Source organism: Myotis myotis, unplaced genomic scaffold (assembly GCF_014108235.1).
Source record: "Myotis myotis isolate mMyoMyo1 unplaced genomic scaffold, mMyoMyo1.p scaffold_m19_p_28, whole genome shotgun sequence".
Taxonomy (NCBI): domain Eukaryota; kingdom Metazoa; phylum Chordata; class Mammalia; order Chiroptera; family Vespertilionidae; genus Myotis; species Myotis myotis.
Window position 1 is genome coordinate 370044 of NW_023416333.1, and position 22142 is coordinate 392185.

At 46.3% G+C, this 22142-nt stretch overlaps 2 protein-coding genes and 1 non-coding gene across 3 annotated transcripts; 2 read left to right on the forward strand and 1 right to left on the reverse strand.

The window, feature by feature from the left end:
- The first annotated feature begins 1630 nt into the window (after positions 1–1630).
- LOC118649239 (zinc finger protein 320-like) lies at positions 1631–16728 on the forward strand. The gene is made up of 4 exons (XM_036296132.1): positions 1631–1794; positions 3602–3748; positions 10706–10832; positions 16554–16728. The coding sequence occupies exons 2-4, from the start codon at positions 3734–3736 to the stop codon at positions 16700–16702; spliced, it is 291 nt and encodes a 96-aa protein (XP_036152025.1). The 5' UTR covers positions 1631–1794; positions 3602–3733; the 3' UTR covers positions 16703–16728.
- LOC118649307 lies at positions 15768–15874 on the reverse strand. Its single transcript, XR_004965589.1, has one exon. It is a non-coding gene; the product is annotated as a U6 spliceosomal RNA (small nuclear RNA).
- Positions 16729–19064: 2336 nt separating the features above from the next.
- On the forward strand, positions 19065–21809 carry LOC118649139 (zinc finger protein 239-like; the record flags this gene model as incomplete). The annotated part of the gene is given in 2 exon segments (XM_036295940.1): positions 19065–19331; positions 19334–21809. Coding segments are annotated over 2 exon segments (960 nt in total), but the record flags the coding sequence as incomplete, so codon positions are not given.
- Positions 21810–22142: the final 333 nt, after the last annotated feature.

The window sequence follows — 22142 nt, forward strand, 5'->3', positions numbered from 1 at the left end:
AATCCAGGGTCTGAATTCGTCTCCTAAGACCAGTAAGGAGTGTGATGAATTGAATGTCAGTATAAAATTTTCCAATCTGTTCCCCAGCCGTGCCCCAGTTAGAGTTCTCTGTAAACTGACAAGAGATCCAGGATGTGGTCAAGGATGGGTAACCAGACATAACACCAAGTTTCCAACTTCCTGACATCTGCGCATCAAGGCCCTGATGAGACACTTGCAACTGTAATCAAGGACGTTGGTGGTTTCTGTGAATAAAAGCTTGCCTAGCACCAAGGTCGGGGCTGCTGCAGGAGGAGATTTCCCTGTGTGGAGACGCCTGTGACAGTCTCTGGCCAGCTCAACAAATCCTCGCTTGCTGCTTAAGACCTAATTGGAGTCGGTGGTCTTATTCTCGCGAATGCTGGTCCGCAACAGCAGGCCGACGTTCTATCCACTGAGCCAAACCAGTTAGGGCCAGGTCTTATCTTTAAGGTAAATAAAGATTTATAATTCTGAAATGGATACCTATATTCATGAAAATACTGGAAAATAATAAAAATAAAAAATGGTGATGGGTCTAAGTGAAATGATAACAGTTATTATTCTTATAACTCTTTTAAAAATTGTTGATTTTCAATTCTTTTGTTTTCAAAATAACAGGAAAACTACAGGATACATTCTACATTGATATCAATGTCCCATTAACTAGGCTATAGGGACTACTAAAGATAAAATATTCATTTAAAAATGAATTCCAGGAACACAAATACTTCACAGACCACAACTTACAACTAGAAAATTTTTATCCCTTGAAGAATACATAAACCTGTTTCCAACTATGATGGATGGGACTATCTCATCAGGGGCCTAACCATGAATGGATATCTGGGTCTTTCTGTGACACCCCCTTCCACCTGCTTCCCTAACTCAAGCTGCCTCTCCCTTCAGATGGGGAGACAGGGAGGGGCTGAGAGAGCAGGCTGCCCTTCCCCTCCCCCCTCCTCACTGAGGGTTTAAGGATCCAGGTGAATCGCAGGCAGAAAGTTTCTGGTTTCAAACCCAATCGGCCCACCTTTTGAGTTCCCTGTAACTTCCCTGTAAGAATGTGCTCCCGGCTTGTGAAGATCCCGGGAAAGACCCCTCCCTGGGACACCTGCCGCTGAAGGGCAGACCAGCCAGAGCTCTAAGCACAGCCTCTGGGAGCTGGGAAACTTGTGTGTGAATTCCAGGTTCCTCCTCCCTCTTTATGCTTTTGCCACAGCTGCCATTTACTCGCTAGCACCCTAATAAAGGAACAGCCCCTCTATCTGGGGTGCCTTGTGCCATCAGAGGGCACCTGGCCCTTTCCCCCCTTTAAAGAAGTAAAATAAACGCCCTCCCTCTGCTCCTGTCTCTTCTCTCCCTTGGGAATCCTTTCGCAGCCGCGTCACCAGCCAAAACCCTGACAATGACGTGGGAAACTCCCCCAGGAAGGGCTGTCCCTGTGGGAGGAGGTGCGGGGACCCGGGGCTGCCCCCTCGCTCCTGCCCCGCCCTCCCTCCCTCTGTCCCTGCACAGGCCTGGCCGCCCGGCTCGGCCCCGCCCCCATCGCGGAGCCGCTCAGCTCAGGCTCTGGCCCCGCCCACCCGCAGGGAGGCGCATGCGCAGTTCCTTGCAGACGCGGAAGCGGCTGTGGAGGGGAAGGTGGCGGTTCCCGCTGAGGAGGGTGTTTGTCTTTAAAGCTGACGCTCCCCGTCCCCCTCCCCGCAGGGAAGGCTGAGGGCGCTGCCGGCGCTGAAGTCCTTGTTGGGGTCCCCGCCCCGGAGCCTCTCAGCGGTGAGTCCGGTCCCGGGAGGCTGCGCGGTGCGGGCGCCACGTTCCTTTGGGAGGAAACGGAGGCCCCGGCCCGGGGTCTCTCCGCCTGTGGCTGTGGCCACCGCCTGCCGCGCGGTTTTCCCGCTGAAAACCGTTCCCGGGGCCGCCGGTGCTCCCCGCGGGGCTGAGAGTCTGGGTGAGGGGGTTCCCGCCCTTTGCGCCCCTCCCGCCGCCCGGTTCTTCCGCCCAAAGAGCCCGGATGGCTCCCGGCCTGGGGGTCTGCACCCCCTCCTAGGCCCACCCCCATTTACTAAGGGGTCTGCCTGCCCGGGGAGCACAGTGTCCATGGGGGGACTCAGGGGGAGGACGCGGTGTCCCCTGAAGAGGCGACCTGCCCGCAGGGAGGGGCTTTGTGGGCGCGGTGACTGCGGGGGGCGGGGGCCCAGGCTGGGGGGTGAGGAGAGGGAGTGAGAGACAGACACGTGGGCGGGAGGTAGGGCAGCGAGGGGTCCACAGAAAGGGGGGCTCAGGGATGAGGGAGCAGAGGGAGCAGCCCTGAGTCAGCAGCTGTGGGAGCGGACAGACGGGAACAGGCAGCAGAGGGGCCACGGGCGTGGGGAGGGGAAGACGCAGACGCAGAAGCAGACGCAGACGTGTGTGGAGATGGAGCCTCAGAGACCAGGAGAAAGAGCCCCTGAAGGGAAGTCGGTTTCAGGAGTTTCATGGTCCAGGTGTAGGACTGACAGAAAAGGGGAGAGAGAGCAGGGGAGAGGGGGACACGGGAAAGGACCACAGTGGAGAGAAAGGGAGCAGGAGACAGACAGATCCACAGACAGAAATACATAGTAATGGGAATATATATATATAATCTGTTCATCTCCAGGAGGCAGGGAGAGGGAGAGGGAGTTGGAAACATCAATGAGGAAAGACAATCATTTATCAGCTTCCTCCTGCTAGCCCCTCACTGGGGATCAAACCTGAAACCTGGCCATACGCCCGGACTAGGAATCTAACCATGATCTAACCATGGTTCATAGGTCCAAGCTCAGTCACTGAGTTATGCTGCCTAGGTGTGTCTTTATATTTTTAATTTAACAGCTGAATTGTATTAGTTGTACAGGTTGAATGAGAATTATAAACCTCCAGTTTGTAAGGCTTGGGAATTTTATAATCATTTCCTTCCAATTGCAACCTTTATTCACTGAGAGGAGAGAGACTTGTCTGTTGGTCATGGGTCCCTTGTCATTTCCTGGGATGCAAGGAGGAAGTGACCTGTGTCACCATTTGATCCTTTTCTTTCAGGACTATTTAAAGCCTTAGCTTTGTTGCTGTGAGGGGTGTGTGTGTGTGTTTGTGTGTGTGTGTTCTGTGGATTTACTTTTTCTATGTCTGACAATTTATTATTTGAAAACATCCTTAGATAAATCCTCTGGGTCTTCTCAGATCCCCTGAGGAGCTTAAAGAAATGTCCTCAGGTGCACTTTCCCCCATAGAGTTAGACAGCTGCTCTGGGTGGGGCATCCTTGGTTACTGAGGGTCTCCAGGTGATTGGAAGGTGAGGACAGGGATTAGCAGGAGGGGTGCAGGATGCCTTTGTGAAAGTGGGGAGCAGGCTTTGTTCCGGGGAGGTAAGGGGGCTCTCTGTTCGGTTTGGGGCGTCAGGACAGCAGCTCACCTCATTTCTGTAGGAGTTTGTGAATGTCTTTGGGAGGAGAGACACATGAAGACGAAATTAAACACCTCACAATGTGCTCTCCATGTAGGGGTTCATTGTTCCTGTCTCTCCTGTGACCAAGAACAGGAGGGGTGGCCTTTTCCTCATTTCCAGGTCCTTCTGACTGTGAGTGTGAGCTGAGCTGATTAACGGGCTGTGCTGACATCTTTGAAGGCACATTCTGTGACTCCTCAACATATTGTCACCTGAGAAAATAACCCACACCCTGATCAGGACCAGGACCAAATGGCTGCTTCTCAGGTAAAGGATGTGTCCTGGGTCACAGGCTATGTTTCCTTTTCCTCTGTCATCTGGTGATTTATTTCTCTGCTCTGATGTTCTTGTCTTTGCAGGTTGTTTTTCTTTCCTTATTTCATTACTTTATTCATCACAGTCAATGTCAGCACTTTCTATATTTCTTTTTTGTGTGTGTTTTTCTTCTCTTTTTCCTGTCTTTTCAAAATGTATTTTTAATTGCTTTCAGAATGGAAAGGAGATGGAGAGAAAGATAGAAACATCAATTAGGTTAGGGAATCATGGGGCAGCTGCCTCCTGCATGCACTGGGTATGGAGTTTGAAGCTTGGAGTGTGTCCGGACGAGGAACCTAAGCCTGCCGTCCTGGTTCATAGGTCAGTCGTCTACTTCTCAGCCACACTGTCTGGGTTATACTCTCCTCCATTGTCCCAGAGCCTTGTCTGCATGCATTTTATCTCCCTCCCCAGGTGTGGTTGTAAATTTGTGTGATTGTAAATCCTCCCCTGAGAAGATATTTTCCTACCTATTTTCCATGAACTTTTCAAGAGTGCAAGTCAGGGGAGTAGGGGCAGAAAAAGGAAAGGGAGAGAGAGGAAAAGGGGAGAGGGAGGGGGAGGGGAAGTGGCAAAGGGAGGGGTAGAGGAAGCATTCAGGAAGCATTCCTACCTTTAATAGTGACTTTCAACTACTCAAAATGTCCCTTTTGTGACAGATCAGACTTGGAAGGCTGCCATGTCTAACATCCATATTGGGATGGGGTCAGAGGCTGGAAATGTCCCTCTTGTTAGAGGCTGAGGTATCAGTGAAGAAGGCAAATGCAGGTTTTAGTTTCATGTGGCTGCAGCATCAGCTATACATCAGGGGTAAGAAGATGCACTTCTGACTGCTCAGAATAGCTCAGAAAGTTCTGAAAAAAGGGCAAATAGAAGAGACTTGCTCATTAGATTAGTACGAGAGACTTGGTCGGTAAATGCACTGTTAGCTTACAGAGCATGAGAGGCACAGGTGGATTGGCACTTGCAAAAACTAATGTTTATTTGTGATCATTTATCATTTCCACATATTTATTGAGGTATTTTTGGCAGTAATGTCACAGCAGTGGTGACCTGACCTTCCATGTGCCTCAGTCACCTGTTGCCCATTGTCTCAGTCCACCTGATGATCACGTGGCAGAGGTGCTCCCCTCACTGTAGAGTTAATAGTTGTAAGCTCCAGGTGGATACGGGGCTCCAAGGGAACCGCAAACACAAACTGAACATTGGCAAGGGACTTTCCAGCTCCACCAAACATCCCGTTTCCAGCCCAACTGCAAACTGCTACAAACATTCTGGTAGCGACCGGGCAACCGACAACAAACCTGCCTATATAATCTTCCCACTCCCCCTATTGTGTGTGACTCCCCTGGCCTGTGCTTGCAGACCGCGGGACCTCACCCGAGAGCATCTGCCTCTTGAATAAACAGTGCACTCTGCTTTTAATTTGGACTCTGGTGCCTTTCTTCGGTCAAACGTTACATTCTTGGTGCCTAAACCCGGGAGCCCTTCGTGCCACTGGGCCGGGTCTCCTCTGAGAACCAGAAACTGACACTCTGGTGGAATTGGAAGTTGCAGGAGGTCCCAGGGGCCCCCTGAGGCTCAGCCTCTCTGACTAAAGGCTTTACCAGCGATCTCAGTTCCAACCAGCTGTGATGTAGGCTCTTCCCCTGTCGGGGGTTCTTTCCTGAGTCTCCTTGACTGGAGTCGCAGCTGCCCCAAGGAGACGCCGTCCGGACCTGACAAAGTCTGAGGACACTCGGACTCGCAGTCCTTCCTGTTTTCTGATGGTGAATTGGTAAATTGCCTGCCTCGGGGACGCCCGGGTAGACGTTCTCTCCCCTACCACACTCTTTCTCTCCCGAAACCGGGACCTCTGACAATGGGTAGCCAACCCTCTAAGCCGGACCCAACCAATCCAAAAACATCTCTAGGGTGCATTCTTATTAATTGGAACAAACTCGGCCTCTCGGATCTGAGGAAAAAGAAACTAATCTATTTTTGCACTGTCTGGTGGCCTCAATACGTTTTAGATAATGGCTCCCAGTGGCCGCCTGAGGGTACTTTCGATTTTGGAACCCTCACTGACTTGGTATGTTCATTCTCGCCCCAGCCTTTGTGCCTCCTACTGCACCCCCTCCTGCTCCACCTCTCAGGTCCTCTTAGCCACTGCCGGACCTCCAACATTGGCTCCAGGGAAGGACAAGGGCCAGAACTCTGCCTCCAATTCCTCCTCCCAATCCGAACCCTCCGCTTTTACTATCCCCCCTGAAGATCTCGAATCTCCCCCTTTCCGGCTCCCTCCTCGCCCAGCCGAGGATGAGTCCCTCTGTGCCCCGCTTAGTCCCAGCTCTATTAACTCCCCTTCTTCCATTCTAGCCAGCACTCTCTCGAACTCAAACTGCAAAGCGTTAACTGGCAGGGTAAAAGTTCAGGAGAAAAACGGGGTCACACTGGCTGGGTTCAGTAATTTTTCTATGCCACGGTCCCTGCCCCCAGCACATTCAGTAATCTTTCCATGCCACAGTCCCTCCCCCTAGCACATTCCCTACTGGTCTTATGCCCAAATCAAATCTTTGATTCAGCGCCCTCCTCTACAATTCTGGAGTATTGAGTGTATAAAGAAGCAGCCGCCTCTCTATGCCCCCTCCCACAGGAGGTTGCAGTGTTCCCCCTGTGCGCTCATTCATTCTAACCGTCTGCCTTCCTCTGTGTGCTCCACCAAATCTCCGCCCCCATGACTCCCAGCAAGTTAAATTCACAGGTAGCTGGCCAGTTCCCTTTGCGAGAAATTGCAGCTGGGAAAGATTTTATCCGCCCATCCCAGTACCCACCCCTGCAAGGACTCTGGTTCCTAGAAGGAGTGGAAGCAGGGCGGCCCCTTTCTTCCTGCCCGAGGAGGGAGCCAGGGTGGCTTCCAGTTCTCTGTTGCTCCTGATTGACAAATTGGTAGTTAGGAATACCAGGTAAGAGCCTGTGAGGAATGATGGGTCCTCTTGCAGTGAAAGTGGGAGGAATGTTAGAATGCACTGTTATCTAAGGGAAAAGAGGAAGGGATGGAGCAGTGGAAGCCAGGGACCTGGAGGCTGGAGAAAAGGCGGGGGGTGGGGAGGGAGCAGGCTGCATGAAGGCATGACTAAGAATGAGTGGATTATAGGGCTATCATCAAGGAGGCAGGGAAGGGGTCCGGTGGCCAGCGGGCAGGTGGATTTGCCGTCAATACCCATGACCGAGATCTTGGAAGGATAAAGGGGGCCCAAAAAGGAGGGCAGGACAGAGAGGGCAGCCCCCGTGTCGACCAGGAAGGTGACCCACTACCTTCAGTGCGGCCCTGGACTTGGCGAGCATGGTGGGGGTTGTCGAAGCTGGGCGTCTTCAGTCTTCAGCCAGTCCCAGCATGGCCAGCGGCGGGTCATGACCTGGAAGGGCGGCCCCTCCACACTGGGGTACAGAGGGCCCGCCACCTTTCCAGGGGCAGTCACTTTTCCAGTGGCACTTTGACCTTATGCCGGGCAGGGCTTGGTTGGAGCCCGGGGCTGGGGGCACTGCTTTGCCCAGTGGCCTTTATTTCCGCATTTGAAGCATTCTCCAGTGGCGATCCTTTTGTTGCACCCCCAACGCACACAGCCCCCTTGGGGCCATGGCGGCTGCCTTCAGCCGCAGGACTGCAACCAAGTCTGTAGGTCTACCTTCTGTCGAAGGTGGGCATTAAAATTTTAAAGGCCTTTTTTCACTTGATCTCGGACCAGGGTCTGAGGGCTCAGGTTAGAGAGTGGGGGGCATAGATTCAGACGCTGCCCTCAGTCCCTTCTGCCTCCCTCGGGCAGAATGGGCGCAGAAATAGAAGAGGCTGTTATGGAGCTAACATTCTCAGGATTTGGGCTCTCAGGGATAGGGGAGAAGGCAGCTGCTGGTTGAGAGGGTCTGAAGAGAGCGTTTCTTAATTTGGGAAAGATCAGAAAAGTGAGAGAGAATGGCTGTCCGGATAAAATCTTTCCCAGCTGCAATTTCTCCCAAAGGGAACTGGCCAGCTACCTGTGAATTTAACTTGCTGTCAGTCATGGGGGCGGAGATTTGGCGGAGCACAAAGAGGAAGGAGGGCGGTTAGAATGAAAATGAGTGCACAGGGGGAACACTACAACCTCCTGTGGGAGGGGGCATAACCAACTGTTTAACATCCTAACTCTGTCTGGAATTCCCTGATGCCTTGGCTCCTACACTTCCTGGGTCCCCTGGTTATCATTTGTTTATTATTAATATTTGCTTCTTATCTCTTACAATTCCTTCAAAATTGGGCAAAAAACATCACAAAGGTAGCAGTTAACCAGATGCTACTACATCCCTGCTCCCGCATCCCCCTGGACCCTCCGACCCAAGGCCCATAAGCCTACATCCCAACTAAGCCCGAAGCAGCCAGAGTGGTCAACACCCATTATCACTAAAAAGTCGAAATGTAAGGTCCAGGTGGATACGGGGCGCCAAGGGAACCGCAAACACAAACTGAACATTGGCAAGGGACTTTCCAGCTCCACCAAACATCCCGTTTCCAGCCCAACTGCAAACTGCTACAAACATTCTGGTAGCGACCGGGCAACCGACAACAAACCTGCCTATATAATCTTCCCACTCCCCCTATTGTGTGTGACTCCCCTGGCCTGTGCTTGCAGACCGCGGGACCTCACCCGAGAGCATCTGCCTCTTGAATAAACAGTGCACTCTGCTTTTAATTTGGACTCTGGTGCCTTTCTTCGGTCAAACGTTACAATAGTCTCCTTTTCACAGGAACAAGGGTGTAGTAGTGAATTTTTTTTTTTTTTTTTGTAGTAGCGATTTAATGAAAGTTGTACAAAGACCATCACTTCACATCTGGAAATGTCCCTCTTGTTAGTTTGGGTTTGCTTTGGAAAATGAAGGACTTACTTTTATTTCCTACAGATCATTGGCTTTTTCATGGGCGCTTTAAACAATCAGGCCTTGATTCTGTACATTTCCTTTCGATTCTATACTCACATGAGAGACATACCCTACACCAGCGGTTCTTAATCTGTGGGTCGCGACCCCCGAACGACCCTTTCACAGGGGTCACTAAGACTGTCGGAAAACACATATATAATTACATATTGTTTTTGTGATTAATGACTATGCTTTAATTATGTTTAATTTGTAACAATGAAAATACATCCTGCATATCAGATATTTACATTACAATTCATAACAGTAGCAAAATTACAGTTATGAAGTAACAAAAATAATTTTATGTTTGGGTTCACCACAACATGAAGAACTGTATTAAAGGGTCACGGCATTAGCAAGGTTGAGAACCAGTGCCCTACACTATCATTTTTTTGTATTTTCTTAAAAGTTTTCAAGAATGACATTATTAATGTATGTTCAGTTTCATTAAATTTCTACAACATAGCTCTCCACTAATGATACATAAAAATTTTGAAAGAAATGTACTAGTAAGAAAAATTAGTTCCCCTAGGCTGGTGTGATGTTTCTCTCTCTTTCACATACTCCTCCCCCTCTCCCTCTCTCCCTCTTCTTTTCCTGCCTCTACCTCCCTGCCTTCCACTCTCGAAAAATCAATGGGAAATATCTTCTCAAGGGAGGATTTACAACCACAGAAAGGAAAACAATAGTCTAACTTGTTTTCTATTTTTATGTTTTCTCCTTATTGTGTTTATAAAACATAAAAGGGATCATATACAAATAGATTCATGAGATTTATGCAGTCACTAAACCATCTTGATTTCATAGTTGTAAAATGTGTGTCTCTGTACCTAAGCTGTTAGCGTTATTTTAACTGTGTTTTCTTTGTGTGTGTGTTTTTTTAAATATATATTTTACTGATTTTTTACAGAGAGGAAGGGAGAGGGATAGAGAGTTAGAAACATCGATGAGAGAGAAACATCGATCAGCTGCCTCCTGCACACCCCCCACTGGGGATGTGCCCACAACCAAGGTTCATGCCCTTGACTGGAATCGAACCTGGGACCCTTGAGTCCACAGGCTGACGCTTTATCCACTGAGCCAAACCAGTTAGGGCTCTTTGTGTTTTTTTTCCCTGTACCAGCATATTTTTATGGATTTCAGAGAGGAAATGAGAGGAACATCAGTGATGAGAGAGAGTCATTGACCGGCTGCCTCCTGTACACCCCACACTGGGGATATTGACTGCAACCTGGTCGTGCGTCTAGACCATGAATGGAGCGAGTGACCACTTGTTGTATGGGCCAGCACACAAGAGCCACACCTGCTGGTCCAGGCAGAATAATCTTGTTTTAAGATTACTCATAATAAATTTCCAAATAGCATTGTGGTTCCTATGAGTCCTATTCCATGAAAACTGGATTCCGTTAACAAACCCTTTTAGTTCAAAGTTCTATATAAATTTTTCTTTGTGTTTTCTTTTTCTGTGTATTCAGAAGTGTGGCACATGATGGGGAAACATTAGCATCACAAGTAAAAAGTGAGCTTGTTACACATGTGGAAACACAGGGCCCATCTCAGAACCTGGATCAGAGATTGTATTTTTATAGAAGTCCATTTCCTTGTGGTCTGCTTCACACTTGAGAAGAACTCCATATACTTCCAACCAGCATGACATTTCCCGCTGAGGAATATACATCACTGACCCTGAATGATGTAAATGCAGCCTTCACAAATGTATAAGCCTGTGTCCATGCCTTAATTTTAAAGTTTATTTTCCTGTAAAGGAAAATCTGTACTGTGGATTTGTGGACATTTGTCATCCTCCTGTGTCAGTATTAGAAAACACATCAGAGAATATTACTGGGGCAAAGTGATCTACTGTATAGTTCAGGATACCCCCTACGGTCAAAACCTCTTCTCCTAACACTGTTTTCATGTTGGGTGACATTATGAAGTCTTCTCGTGAGCTCTTAGTTACTGAGTCTTTTCTTTCAGGAACGGTTGTCCTTCATGGATGTGGCCATAGATTTCTCTCAGGAGGAGTGGGAATGCCTGGACCCAGCTCAGCGGAAATTGTACCTGGATGTGATGTTGGAGAACTACAGCAACCTGGTCTCCGTGGGTGAGGATGACTTCCTTCCCGAGTTCCTTCTCAACCCTCAGGATTTTTTCCCTTTATTAACACTAGTAGCCCAGTGCACGAAATTCGTGCACTGTGGTGGGGGTGGGGTGGGAAGGGGCCCCTCAGTCTGGCCTTCCCCCTCTCCAATCTGACACCCCTCAGGGAATGTCCAGCTACCTGTTTGTGCCCACACTTTTAACAGATAAGAGCTCCATTGTTGTTTCTTTCTTATGCTTAAAACAATTGGAATTAGTAGGTAGTCAAAGTGTGTATACATTTTGGGGGGACACCCTGTATATCTCTAGTCAGTGGTGAAATAAACCAACAGCAGATTTGGAACCCCCAGACAGGGAACCTCGCTCACTTCCCACGTCTCCCCACTTCACTTTCCACCTTCGTGCGCAGCAGGAGAATCAACATTTTCTCTCATTAATTCGGAAAAGCACGTCCTGTCACCCGCTGCCTGGCAGGAGTGAGGTAGGCCCCAAGCAAGCGAGGCTCAGGGCAGCCTTCACTCATGGGTGCTGGCACCCAAAGTGCACATTCCTCCTCTACAGTCACCCCGACTATCCTACTGTTTCACTGAGAGGACAGAATTCCTCTCTGCCTCTGGGTTCTTGAACGCTGACCAAAGGCACCTCAGCAAGGGCCGCCCATGCCCACCAGGTTTGTCTATCTGCAGTGCTCCTGCCTCAGCACCTGCATTAACCCCCCAGAGGTGATCTCGTAGCTGCACTGGCCTCTGTGGGAACAGGGCATCACCACTCCGCCCTCTCACTGTCATCTCACAGGCGCCCACCCTCAGCACCCAGAACACCCAGACACTCTCCAAAGGACATGAGCGCATCAGAGGGGATGTGTACACATCCTGTGGGGGTGTTAGGCATGCCAGGTTGATGGAAGTGCGGTGGAGAGGTAGGGGGAACTTGTGCACGCCTTGGTTTGCAACTGTTGCAGGCATGGGAGGGTGACAGTGTGCTGGGGGATGTTCACACACCAGGGGGGGACGTGCACACCAGAGGCCTCTGGCTTTGCAGATCTGCAAGCCTCGTGGAGCGGCCAGGAGGATGTCAGTCTGGCCCGCCACGGTGGCTGTCCCTGCGATCCTGCACCTTCTGGGCCAGGAAGCGGATCTTGCGCAGCCACTCCTGGGCGCTGATGGCCTACAGGCGCTACTTCAGCTCAGCCTGCAGGCTCCGCTTGGCGTACTCACAGCTGTCACCACCGCCATGTGGGGAGTACAGGCTGCCCTCCACCAGCCTGCCTCCCCTGTCCAGAGGCTCTCTGCACTGCTCACCTGCCCAGAGTGACTGGGGCTGGGCGGAAACCAGGCATCCTGTCCTGCCCAACCTCGGCTGATCTGCCCCTGTGCGAGCTGCCGCCCCGCCGGGAAGGGTCACGGATCCAGGTCCCAGGACCGCGGATAGCCTCCTGCACTGCCCCCCGCCCGGCAGGGTCACAGATCCAGGTGCCGGGACCGTGGACAGCCTTTCCCACTGCCGCCCACCTTCAGTATGCAAATTAGCCTTCATCTTGTTGCTTCAGGGTGGGGGTCTCCACTGGGGTGCCTGGGTGAGGGGATGGTGGCTGTTTGCAGCTGGTCACACCCCCTTCAGGGAGTGGGTCCCCACTGGGGTGCCTGGCTAGTCTGGGTGAGGGGTTGAGGGCCGTTTTCAGACTGGCGGGCGACTGAAGCTCCCAACCTCTCCTTTTTTTCTTTTTTCTTTTACTCTGGGATTTATTTCCCTTCTATGGCTGTCACTGGAGCTGAGGCTCGGCTGCAGCTCTGAGACCTTGGCTGCAGCTCCGAGACCTCGGCTGCTGAAAGCAGGTACTGGGTTTCTTTGGGTTCTATAATCGAAACACTGTTGCGGTCCTGCTGGCTGAAGCCCTGCTGCCTGAAAGCAGATTTCTGGAGTTTGTTTAGCTTCTATACTTGCAACACTGTTTCTTAGAGTGCAAGCTCAGAGGCCGGCAGCAACAGGTGGGGAACCTTGGCTTCCTCCATTACTGGAGCAAGCAGGCCTCCTGTTCACTTCAGTGCCTGGCTGCCGGCCACCATCTCGGATGGCAGTTAATTTGCATAAGTATATGCTGATTAGCCTATGGGAAGGGTGTTGGGGTTATGATCAATTTGCATGTTTCTCTTTTATTAGACAGGATCTCTAGGGGCTTCTGCTTTCTGTGTTAGATTCATGCTCTCAAGGAACAAATTGAGCCCCAGCTGGTTGGGCTCAGTGGATTGAGGGCTGGCCTGCAGACTGAAAGGTCCCTGGTTCGATTTTGGTCAAGGACCAATGCCTGGGTCCTGTCGGGTGTGTGCAGGAGGCAACCAATCAATGATTCTCATCATTGATATTTCTATCTCTCTTTCGCTCTCCATTTTTCTCTGAAAGCAATAAAATTTTGTATGTTTTAAAAGAGTAACAAATTGGGGGTCCTTAGGAGAGAAAAGCAAAGCTTTGTGATATATGTGAATTAGGAACTCAGTGTTTGCACACTTTACATGTTCTCTACACTAATTAAGGTACTATCAGAAAAGTATATTTTAGAAAATCATTTTCTAGAATATTCTAAGATTCTACCATGTTTCTGGCCAGAGGACAACCTGGATTGGAAATGGGGAAGCTTTATCAAAATTCATACTCCACTGTCTTTTATTTTCTAATATTTTATTGAATTCAGGGAGGAAGGGAGAATTAGAGAGAGATAGAAACTTAAGCTGGGCATTAGTTGATGTTTTTGTATGTGCCCTGACCAGAGATCAAACCTACAACTTGGTTATATCGGTACGATCCTCTAAGCAACTGGGCTACCTGCGCAGGCAGATTGGATTCTTTCATTTAGTTCTATTTATCTAGTCTTCTATCATATTTTTGATTGGCTTCATGTATTATTTCCTTACTACAGGCCCAGTGCACGAAACTCGTGCACTGAGGGTGTGGGTGTTACTCAGCCCAGCCTGCACCCTGTCCAATCTGGGACCCCTTGAGGATTGTTCGATTGCCTGTTTAATTCCAATCCCACAGGGATCGGGCCTAAATGGGCAGTGCATATCCCTCTCAAAATCCTGGACTGCTGGCTCCCAATCAATCGCCTGCCTGCCTGCCTGCCTGCCTGCCTGATTGCCCCTAACCGCTTCTGCCTGCCAGCCAGCCTAATCACTCCCTAACTACTCCCCTGCCAGCCTGATCGATGCCTAACTGCTCCCCTGCCAGTAAAGTCGCCCCCACCTGTCCTCCCCTGCCAGCTCGTTCACTCTCAACTGTCCTCCCTTAATGGCCGAGGCGACCCCTGCTCCCCTCTTCTCATGGCCTGCTGGCCCCTGACTGCCCTCCCCTGATGGCTTGGTTGCCCCTAACAGCCTTCCCCTGCCGACCTTATCACCCCCAACTACCCTCCCCTGCCAGGCTGGTCACCCCTAACTACTCTCCCCTCAAGGCCTGGTCCCCCCCAACTGCTATCCCCTGCAGGCCTGGTCACCCCCAACTGCCCTCCCCTGTTAGCCAGGTTGCCCCTAACTGCCCTCCCCTGCTGGCCTGATTGCCCACAACTGCCCTCCCCAGCTGGCCATCTTGTGGATGTGGGCACCACCATCTTTGAGGGCATGGCACTCACTTAGCTTATTCCCTCCTTTTTAGCTGTGGGCGCCATCATGTTTGCAACAGTGTGAGGGTCAGTTAGCACATTCCCTCTTTATTAGATGGGATAGTAGTGAATAAGACATTATTGTACGTCCTGAAATGTATTTATCCATTCCTTTGTTGCCAGTCCTCTTCATTGCTTCCAATTTTAGTAAATTATGAATAAACAGCCTCCTTGTAGGCTTTTGTGTAGATCAGTGGTGGCGAACCTTTTGAGCTTGGTGTGTCAGCATTTTTTTAAAAATATATTTTATTGATTTTTATTTTTAAAAAGTTGTTTCCTCTCCATTGTTTATCGTCTGTTTTGTCAATATTCTTATTGGGTGGTTTTTTAAAAATATATTTATTGATTTTTTACAGAGAGGAAGGGAGAGGGACAGAGAGTCAGAAACATCAATGAGAGAGAAACATCCATTAGCTGCCTCCTGCACACCTCCTACTGGGGATGCACCCACAACCAAGGATGCACCCACAACATGCCCTTGTCTGGAATCAAACCCGGGATCCTTCAGTCCCCAGTCCGACGCTCTATCCACTGAGCCAAACCAATCAGGTCGTTGTTGGGTGCTTTTGTTCATTTATCAGTTCCATGTTTTATTTCATGCCATTGTTCTCCGCAGTATGTTTCTGCTTAGAAAACCTCTAGTGATCTTAGAGGAGCTGTTCTTTCGATGAGAAATTATTTTTTATATGTCTTTAGATAGTATTCTGGGACACATGATATTTTCATTGGTTTTTATCTGTTCTCATGTTTATATTCATTCTACTTAGAATTCATGAGCTGCTTGCATTTGTATGTTGCTTTCTCCAATTGTCAGGATCTTAAACAATTAATTTTTTATATAAGTTACCTACTCTTTTCACTATTCTGTCTCTATGGAGTCCCCTTGGTAGCCGATTTGTTAGTATCTTAGGAGTTCCTTAAATTCTGATCACATTTCCACGTGTTTGTTGGCTTACCTGCATCAAAATCTTAATGAATTAAAATTGTAATGATTTCTGTACAAATTCTTTGATTATTTAATTACTGTGTTTTAAATGTATGTTTATTGATTTCAGAGAGGAAAGGAGAGGGAGAGATAGAAACATCAGTGAAGAGAGAGAATGATCGATGGGCTGTTTACTGTATGATCAGGGATTGAGCCTTCAACTCAGGCCTGTGCCCTAATGTGGAACCAAACCATGACTTTCTAGTTCATAGGTAGAGACAACCTCTGAGCCACCGCTTCCAGGCAAATTCTTTGATGTTTTGAGTTGATCATGTCTTTCATGATTCTAGTGTATTTTTTTTTTAAATGTGGAACGCTTCACGAATTTGCGTGTCATTCTTGCGCAGGGGCCATGCTAATCTTCTCTGTATCGTTCCAATTTTACTATATGTGCCATCGAAGCGAGCACATGTATTTTTTCATTTTGGTATTATGTAGGTCAATATCCCCCTTTGGTGTGGTATTTATAAAGTACTTTCGCGCCCTGACCGATTTGGCTCAGTGGATAGAGCGTCGGCCTGCAGACTCAAGGGTCCCGGGTTCAATTCCGGTCAAGGGCATGTACCTCGGTTGCGGGCACATACCCAGTAGGAGGTGTGCAGTAGGCAGCTGATCGATGTTTCTCTCTCATCGATATTTCTAACTCTCTATCCCTCTCCCTTCCTCTCTGTAAAAAAATCAATAAAATATATTTAAAATAAAAAGTACTTTCACATTATATTTTTATTTTGGTTACATAATATTTTGGTGATTTTGTATAGTTTTCTTTTTTCTCCTTTTTGGCTTCAAGATTTTCCATTCTTTTTTAAGGTAATTAACATATTTCGATTAATGTAGTGCCAGTTTGATTACATTTATTTTGTTTTCCTGATGATACACTTTTTCTGTTTTTTTTCCATGACTCAGTATCTTTTGTTGAGATTCCTGAATGGTAAAGTAGCAGGCTTTTGAACATGCTTTCTATAGGAGGACACTAATAACCGTCTGTGGAACAAATTCTACTTTTGGTCCACACTATTTTCTGGATCTCTATTCCTGGTTCGGCTGTCTAATTTCCCAGTTGGAAATGTTCTCTGTTTCTTTCTCAGACCCGCTGTGTCTTTCAGGCCTGATACATATCTTCAGTATCACATTCTGTGTGGCGCTCGAACAGTTTCTCATTGTGTCTCAAGCGGCCACAACAGGGCACTCACTGTGTACCCCCATTCTGTTTGCACTCTGTGTCATGCACAACTGAAACTTGTTATTCAAGATGCTTCAAAACAAGCAGCTCATTGAACATGTACTTTCCTCATCTCTGTCTCTCCAGCGAAGAAACTGGGAATTGGGAGTGTTTTTATAATATGGCCACCGTGTGCCAGAGGGTTTGAGCAGTTTTCATCGGCAAATGTAAGCAACTCTTTGTCCCTCTTTGATGTGAGTTTTCCTCACTTTACCTATCTAGAGCTTTCCTTGAATCCTTCACTACCTCTTGGAGTACTCAAAACTGTCATTTGGCCTATAGTTGCTGGTAACTTCAAAATGCTCTCACCTGATTGTCAAAACTGAAAATTCGTTTTCTTTCAGCTATGTCATTGGAAGATGACCATGCCTTTATGCCAAAGACCAGAATACAAGATTTATTCTCTGAATTGATACTGGTAAGATATAAAAGGTGTCGCTTTGATAATGTACACTTAATGGAAGTCTCAGTATTTGAGGAAGAGTGTGATGAGAACAGAGGTTATATTAGTATAAACAGAGCTAATCTGGAATAGCTATCATAAAAAATTGTTGTTACTTGAAGAGGTGAAGTGTGTCATGCCTTTGGGAAACCTTCCACTTTAAAGTCAGTTACATTGGGAGATCAGGGTGTTTCTGCACTTAAAGGTTGAAAGCAGCTTTTAATGTTATGCATTCTTTGAAAGGAAATCTGGATAAAGTAGGAGTTCACATATTGTGTAGTGTAAATAATCATTTGAATTTTGTAAAATGTAGGGTGGGATTAAACTTTCATGCAATAATTTCTAAAATGTAGAGATTTAAAATATACCTTTAAAATTTAAATATGCTCAATTGGGCAATCATTATTATTATTATTACCATTATCACTTTTAAATATATTTTTATTGAATTCAGAGAGGAAGGGAGAGAGATGGAAACATCAGTGATAAGATGGTATCATTGATTGGATGCCTCCAACATGCCCCCACTGAGGATAGAACCCGCAACCTATGAATGTGCTCTTGACTAGAAACAAACCCAGGTCCCTTCTGTCTGCTTGCCACTGCTCTATCCACCGACCAAACCAGCTAGTGCTTTTATTATTTATTTTTATTCAAAATATATTTTTTTGGATTCAGAGAGGCAGGGAGATGAAGAGAGATAGGCAAATATCCTTGATGAGAGAGAATCATTGACTGGCTCCCTCCTGCATTCCTCACATTGGGGAGTGATTCCGAACTTGAGGCTTGTGCCCTGATGGGGAATGGAACCGACCTTCTGGTTCAAAAATCAAGACTCAACCATTGAACCATGCTGGCTTGGCAATTTGACAATCTTTTTTTGCTTGTTGTTAATATATTTTTTTGATTTTTTTACAGAGAGGAAGGGAGAGGGATAGAGAGTTAGAAACATGGATGAGAGGGAAACATCTATCAGCTGCCTCCTGCACAACCCCTCCTGAGGATGTGTCTGGAAGCAAGGTACATTCCCTTGAACGGAATTGAACCTGGGATCCTTCAATCTGCAGGCCAACACTCTATCCCAGGGGTGGGCAAACTTTTTGACTTGAGGGCCAGAATGGGTTCTTAAACTGGATCGGAGGGCCGGAACAAAAGCATGGATGGAGTGTTTGTGTGAACTAATATAAATTCAAAGTAAACATCATTACATAAAAGGGTACGGTCTATTTTTTTTTTTTTTAGTTTTATTCATTATCAATGGGCCGGATCCGGCCCGCGGGCCGTAGTTTGCCCACGGCTGCTCTATCCACTGAGCCAAACAGGTTAGGGCTGGCAATCTTTTAAACAAGGATTCATTCTTTTTCCTCTGACAATGATTTTTTGTATTTAATTTTGTCTATAATTTTAATAAATTAGGAGAGCTTTTGTGTAAAACCATCTTGGTTTAATGAGTATCACAAAATGGTTCTTATGGAACAAGTATACATGTTTAATGAAATTATGTCAGTAAAGGTCTTTCCATCTCCCATTACTTCCAGAGTACACATAATGGAGACAGTTGTGATCAATGGAATGAAAACTGGAAAAAATTTAAGCAGGTCTCATATCTTAATCATTGGAGAAGTGAGTTTGCAGAGGAGCATTATAAAAGTGGAAGAGTCTGTGACCCAAGGTGCAATCACAAAATACGTGAGGTTATTCCTATTGTGGAGATGACACACAAAGGAAATAAATGTGTCCAGTCTTTTCAACCGTCTACAAATTGCACTGAACAAGAGAATATTCATCCTGGGGAGAAAGCTTACAAATGGAATCCTTGTGGTATAATTTCCAGTCAAATATTCAAGACAAATGAAGTGGAAAAAATCCAGAGTGGAAAAAAATCTTATGAATGTAGAGAATGTGGTAAAGGATTCCTTAACGCCTCTAGCCTGAATCAACATCGGAAAATTCATAATGGAGAGAAACGTTACAATTGTAGAGAATGTGGCAAGGCCTTTAGATGGTTCTCACACCTTACTACGCATCAGAGAGTTCATACTGGAGAGAAGCCTTATATGTGTAGAGAATGTGGCAAAGCTTTTAGCAATCTTTACTGTCTTAATACACATCAGAGAGTTCATACAGGAGAGAAACCTTATAAATGTGGAGAATGTGGCAAAACCTTTAGCCAGTCTTCATCCCTTACTTATCATCAGAGAGGTCACACGGGAGAAAAGCCTTACAAATGTAGAGACTGTGGCAAAGCTTTTAACGATTTTTCCTCTCTTCATTCACATCAGAGAGTTCATACAGGAGAGAAACCTTATCAATGTAGAGAATGTGGCAAAACCTTTAGCCATTCTTCATCCCTTACTCGTCATCAGAGAGGTCACACGGGAGAGAAACCTTATAAATGTAGAGAATGTGGCAAATCCTTTGTCACCTCCTCAGTCCTTACTATACATCAAAGAGTTCATTCTGGAGAGAAGCCTTATAAATGTAGAGAATGTGGCAAATCCTTTGTCAGCTCCTCACACCTTGCTTCACATCAGAGAGTTCACAGAGGAGAGAAGTCTTATAAATGTATAGAATGTGGTAAAGGTTTTTCGCACACCTCAAGCCTGAATGAACATCGTCAAATTCATAATGGAGAGAAACATTACAAATGTGGCGAATGTGGCAAAACCTTTAGACGGTTCTCACACCTTACTAGGCATCAGAGAGTTCATACTGGAGAGAAGCCTTATATATGTGGAGAATGTGGCAAAGCTTTTAGCGATTACTCCTATCTTAATATACATCAGAGAATTCATACAGGGGAGAAACCTTATAAATGTAGAGTATGTGGCAAAGCCTTTAGTCATTCCTCCTCTCTTAATACACATCAGAGAGTTCATTCTGGAGAGAAGCTTTAGAAATGTAGAGAATGTGGCACATCCTTTATCAGCTATGCAAGTCTTACTAATCATCTAAGTGTTCATACTTAAGGTAGGCCTTATAAGTATAGAGAATGTGGTAAAGGATTCCTTGACGCATCAAACCTGAATGGATATCGGAAAATTCATAATGGAGAGAAACATTACAAATGTAAAGAATGTAACAGCCATTTATCAATGTTCATGCCTTACAGTACAGCAGAGAGTTTAAACTTCATAGAAGTCTTACAGATGTGAGTAGGGTTGTAAGAAGTCCTTGACCAGCTGTGAGAACTTACTGGACATCACAGAATTCATACTGGAAGGAATCCTTATGAATGTGAAAAATGTAAAAAGCCATTAATAGCCATTCAGATATTACTGTACTTGGAGACTTTATTACAAAAAGATACCTTACAAATGTAGAAAGTGGGTTGGGGCCTTTATCCAAAGCTCAAAATTTACTGAACTCAGAGATTATTTAGTGGATGAAAGTCTTAGACTGTGAAAAAAAATGTGAGAAAACCCTTAACCTGTGGTTAAACGTAACATCTTAGGCGTCATTCTAAAGAGAAAGAGCAATAATATAAAGTATTTGGCCAAAGATTAAACCATGGTTGAAGCTTCACAGAATGATAAAATTAGTTCCTGAAAAATTTGAGGCATATGTCAAAGTGTTTATCTTCTAGTATATGTCATACTACACCTCATAATTATTACTGGATAGAAACCCAGCAGATACAAAGAATTTGACAAAGCTTACTCAGAATGCAAACCTTACCTGAACTCATACTGGGGAGAAACAATACAAATGTAAACTGTTGGGGCCCAGATTTAAGCTGGCAAGGTCCTTGCACCTGAAGGGGCTAGCAAGACTGGGACCCTTACCTACACAGTTTTCCAAGACTTGTTTGGATGGCGATTATCAGTAGAATAAGAGCAACCTTTGTAGAATGAGAACAGCCTTTCATGGCTTACCAAGAAGTCTGTTACTATTTACTGAGATATGCTGTACTGAGAACTTGTCCTATTCTGTCCCTCCCTTAGAGTTTAAGAGGAACAAAGAATACATTCCTCTTGACAGACCTCCAATTCAGTGTGTTGTGTATAAATAGGATTTTGTGGCTAATAAAGTTGCTTCAGTTCCTCTATAGCTGTAGTCCTCCCAACCCCCCTTTCCTGTCGTTCTTTCTTTTATCAATTCCCACCTCCCTGCCTCAGCCCAGCTCAACCTGTCAGGCTGGCCCTGACAGTAAACAATGTCCTAAAGATTTCAGTCAGCATCCGTAGCTTATTCCTCACATTGGAATTCATTCTAGAGGGAAACCTTAAATCTGAAGAATCTGGGAAATCATATAGTTGGACCTACAGTCTCAGTCAGTATTAGGGATTGTAATCGTGTAATTCTACATTCATGATATAGGAGGGAGGACTTTTGTTCAAACTGTAGAGTTTACAAATTTCCAAGGAATTTGTGCCTTAAAGTGACTTTAAAGATGTACAAACTTGATCGAAATATATAATTGATTATGAATTTTAAAGTATCACTGAATTCACACTAGATAGGTCGCCATAATGCCTTTCAGGTATTGCCCTCAGTCAGAATGTTTATTACATAGTGTCCTCCAAACTTTAAATGTAGTTAGCTAATATTTTGTATGTTTGACCATATCAAAAGAAGTGATGTTTCCATATGTACAGTTTCTTAGAGTGTTACCTGTTTTATATTGAAATCAATTGAAGTATTTTGAAAAGGAAATAATGTGATTCTACTCCCATATCACTTGATGCTGTTATGTTTTATTCCTAGTGTTTGTGTGTGAAATCATGGGGTTGATTGTTTCAGCCTTAAAGATCTGTGAGCTGTTGAATATTATATGGACTTCACTTGTGTACACTTTCCCATGGAATATTGGATACATTGTAAGGCGCACTATTTTCTTCTTTTAGAGAACTAGAGGCCCAGTGCACTTGCACAGGTAGGGTCTTTTATGGCTGGCAGATGATCAGGTTTGATCAGTTTCCCCCGCTTCCCCACCTCCCAACCTCCTTCTTCCCTCCCCACCTGTGGCCACAGCCACTGGTCGCCTGCCATGTTCCGTGCTACCCCCTCATA

Coding starts and splice junctions, on each gene's coding strand:
- LOC118649239 (XM_036296132.1), top strand. Junction 10,833..16,553: donor CAGCAACCTGGTCTCCGTGG/GTGAGGATGACT, acceptor TTTCTTTCTCAG/ACCCGCTGTGTCTTTCAGGC.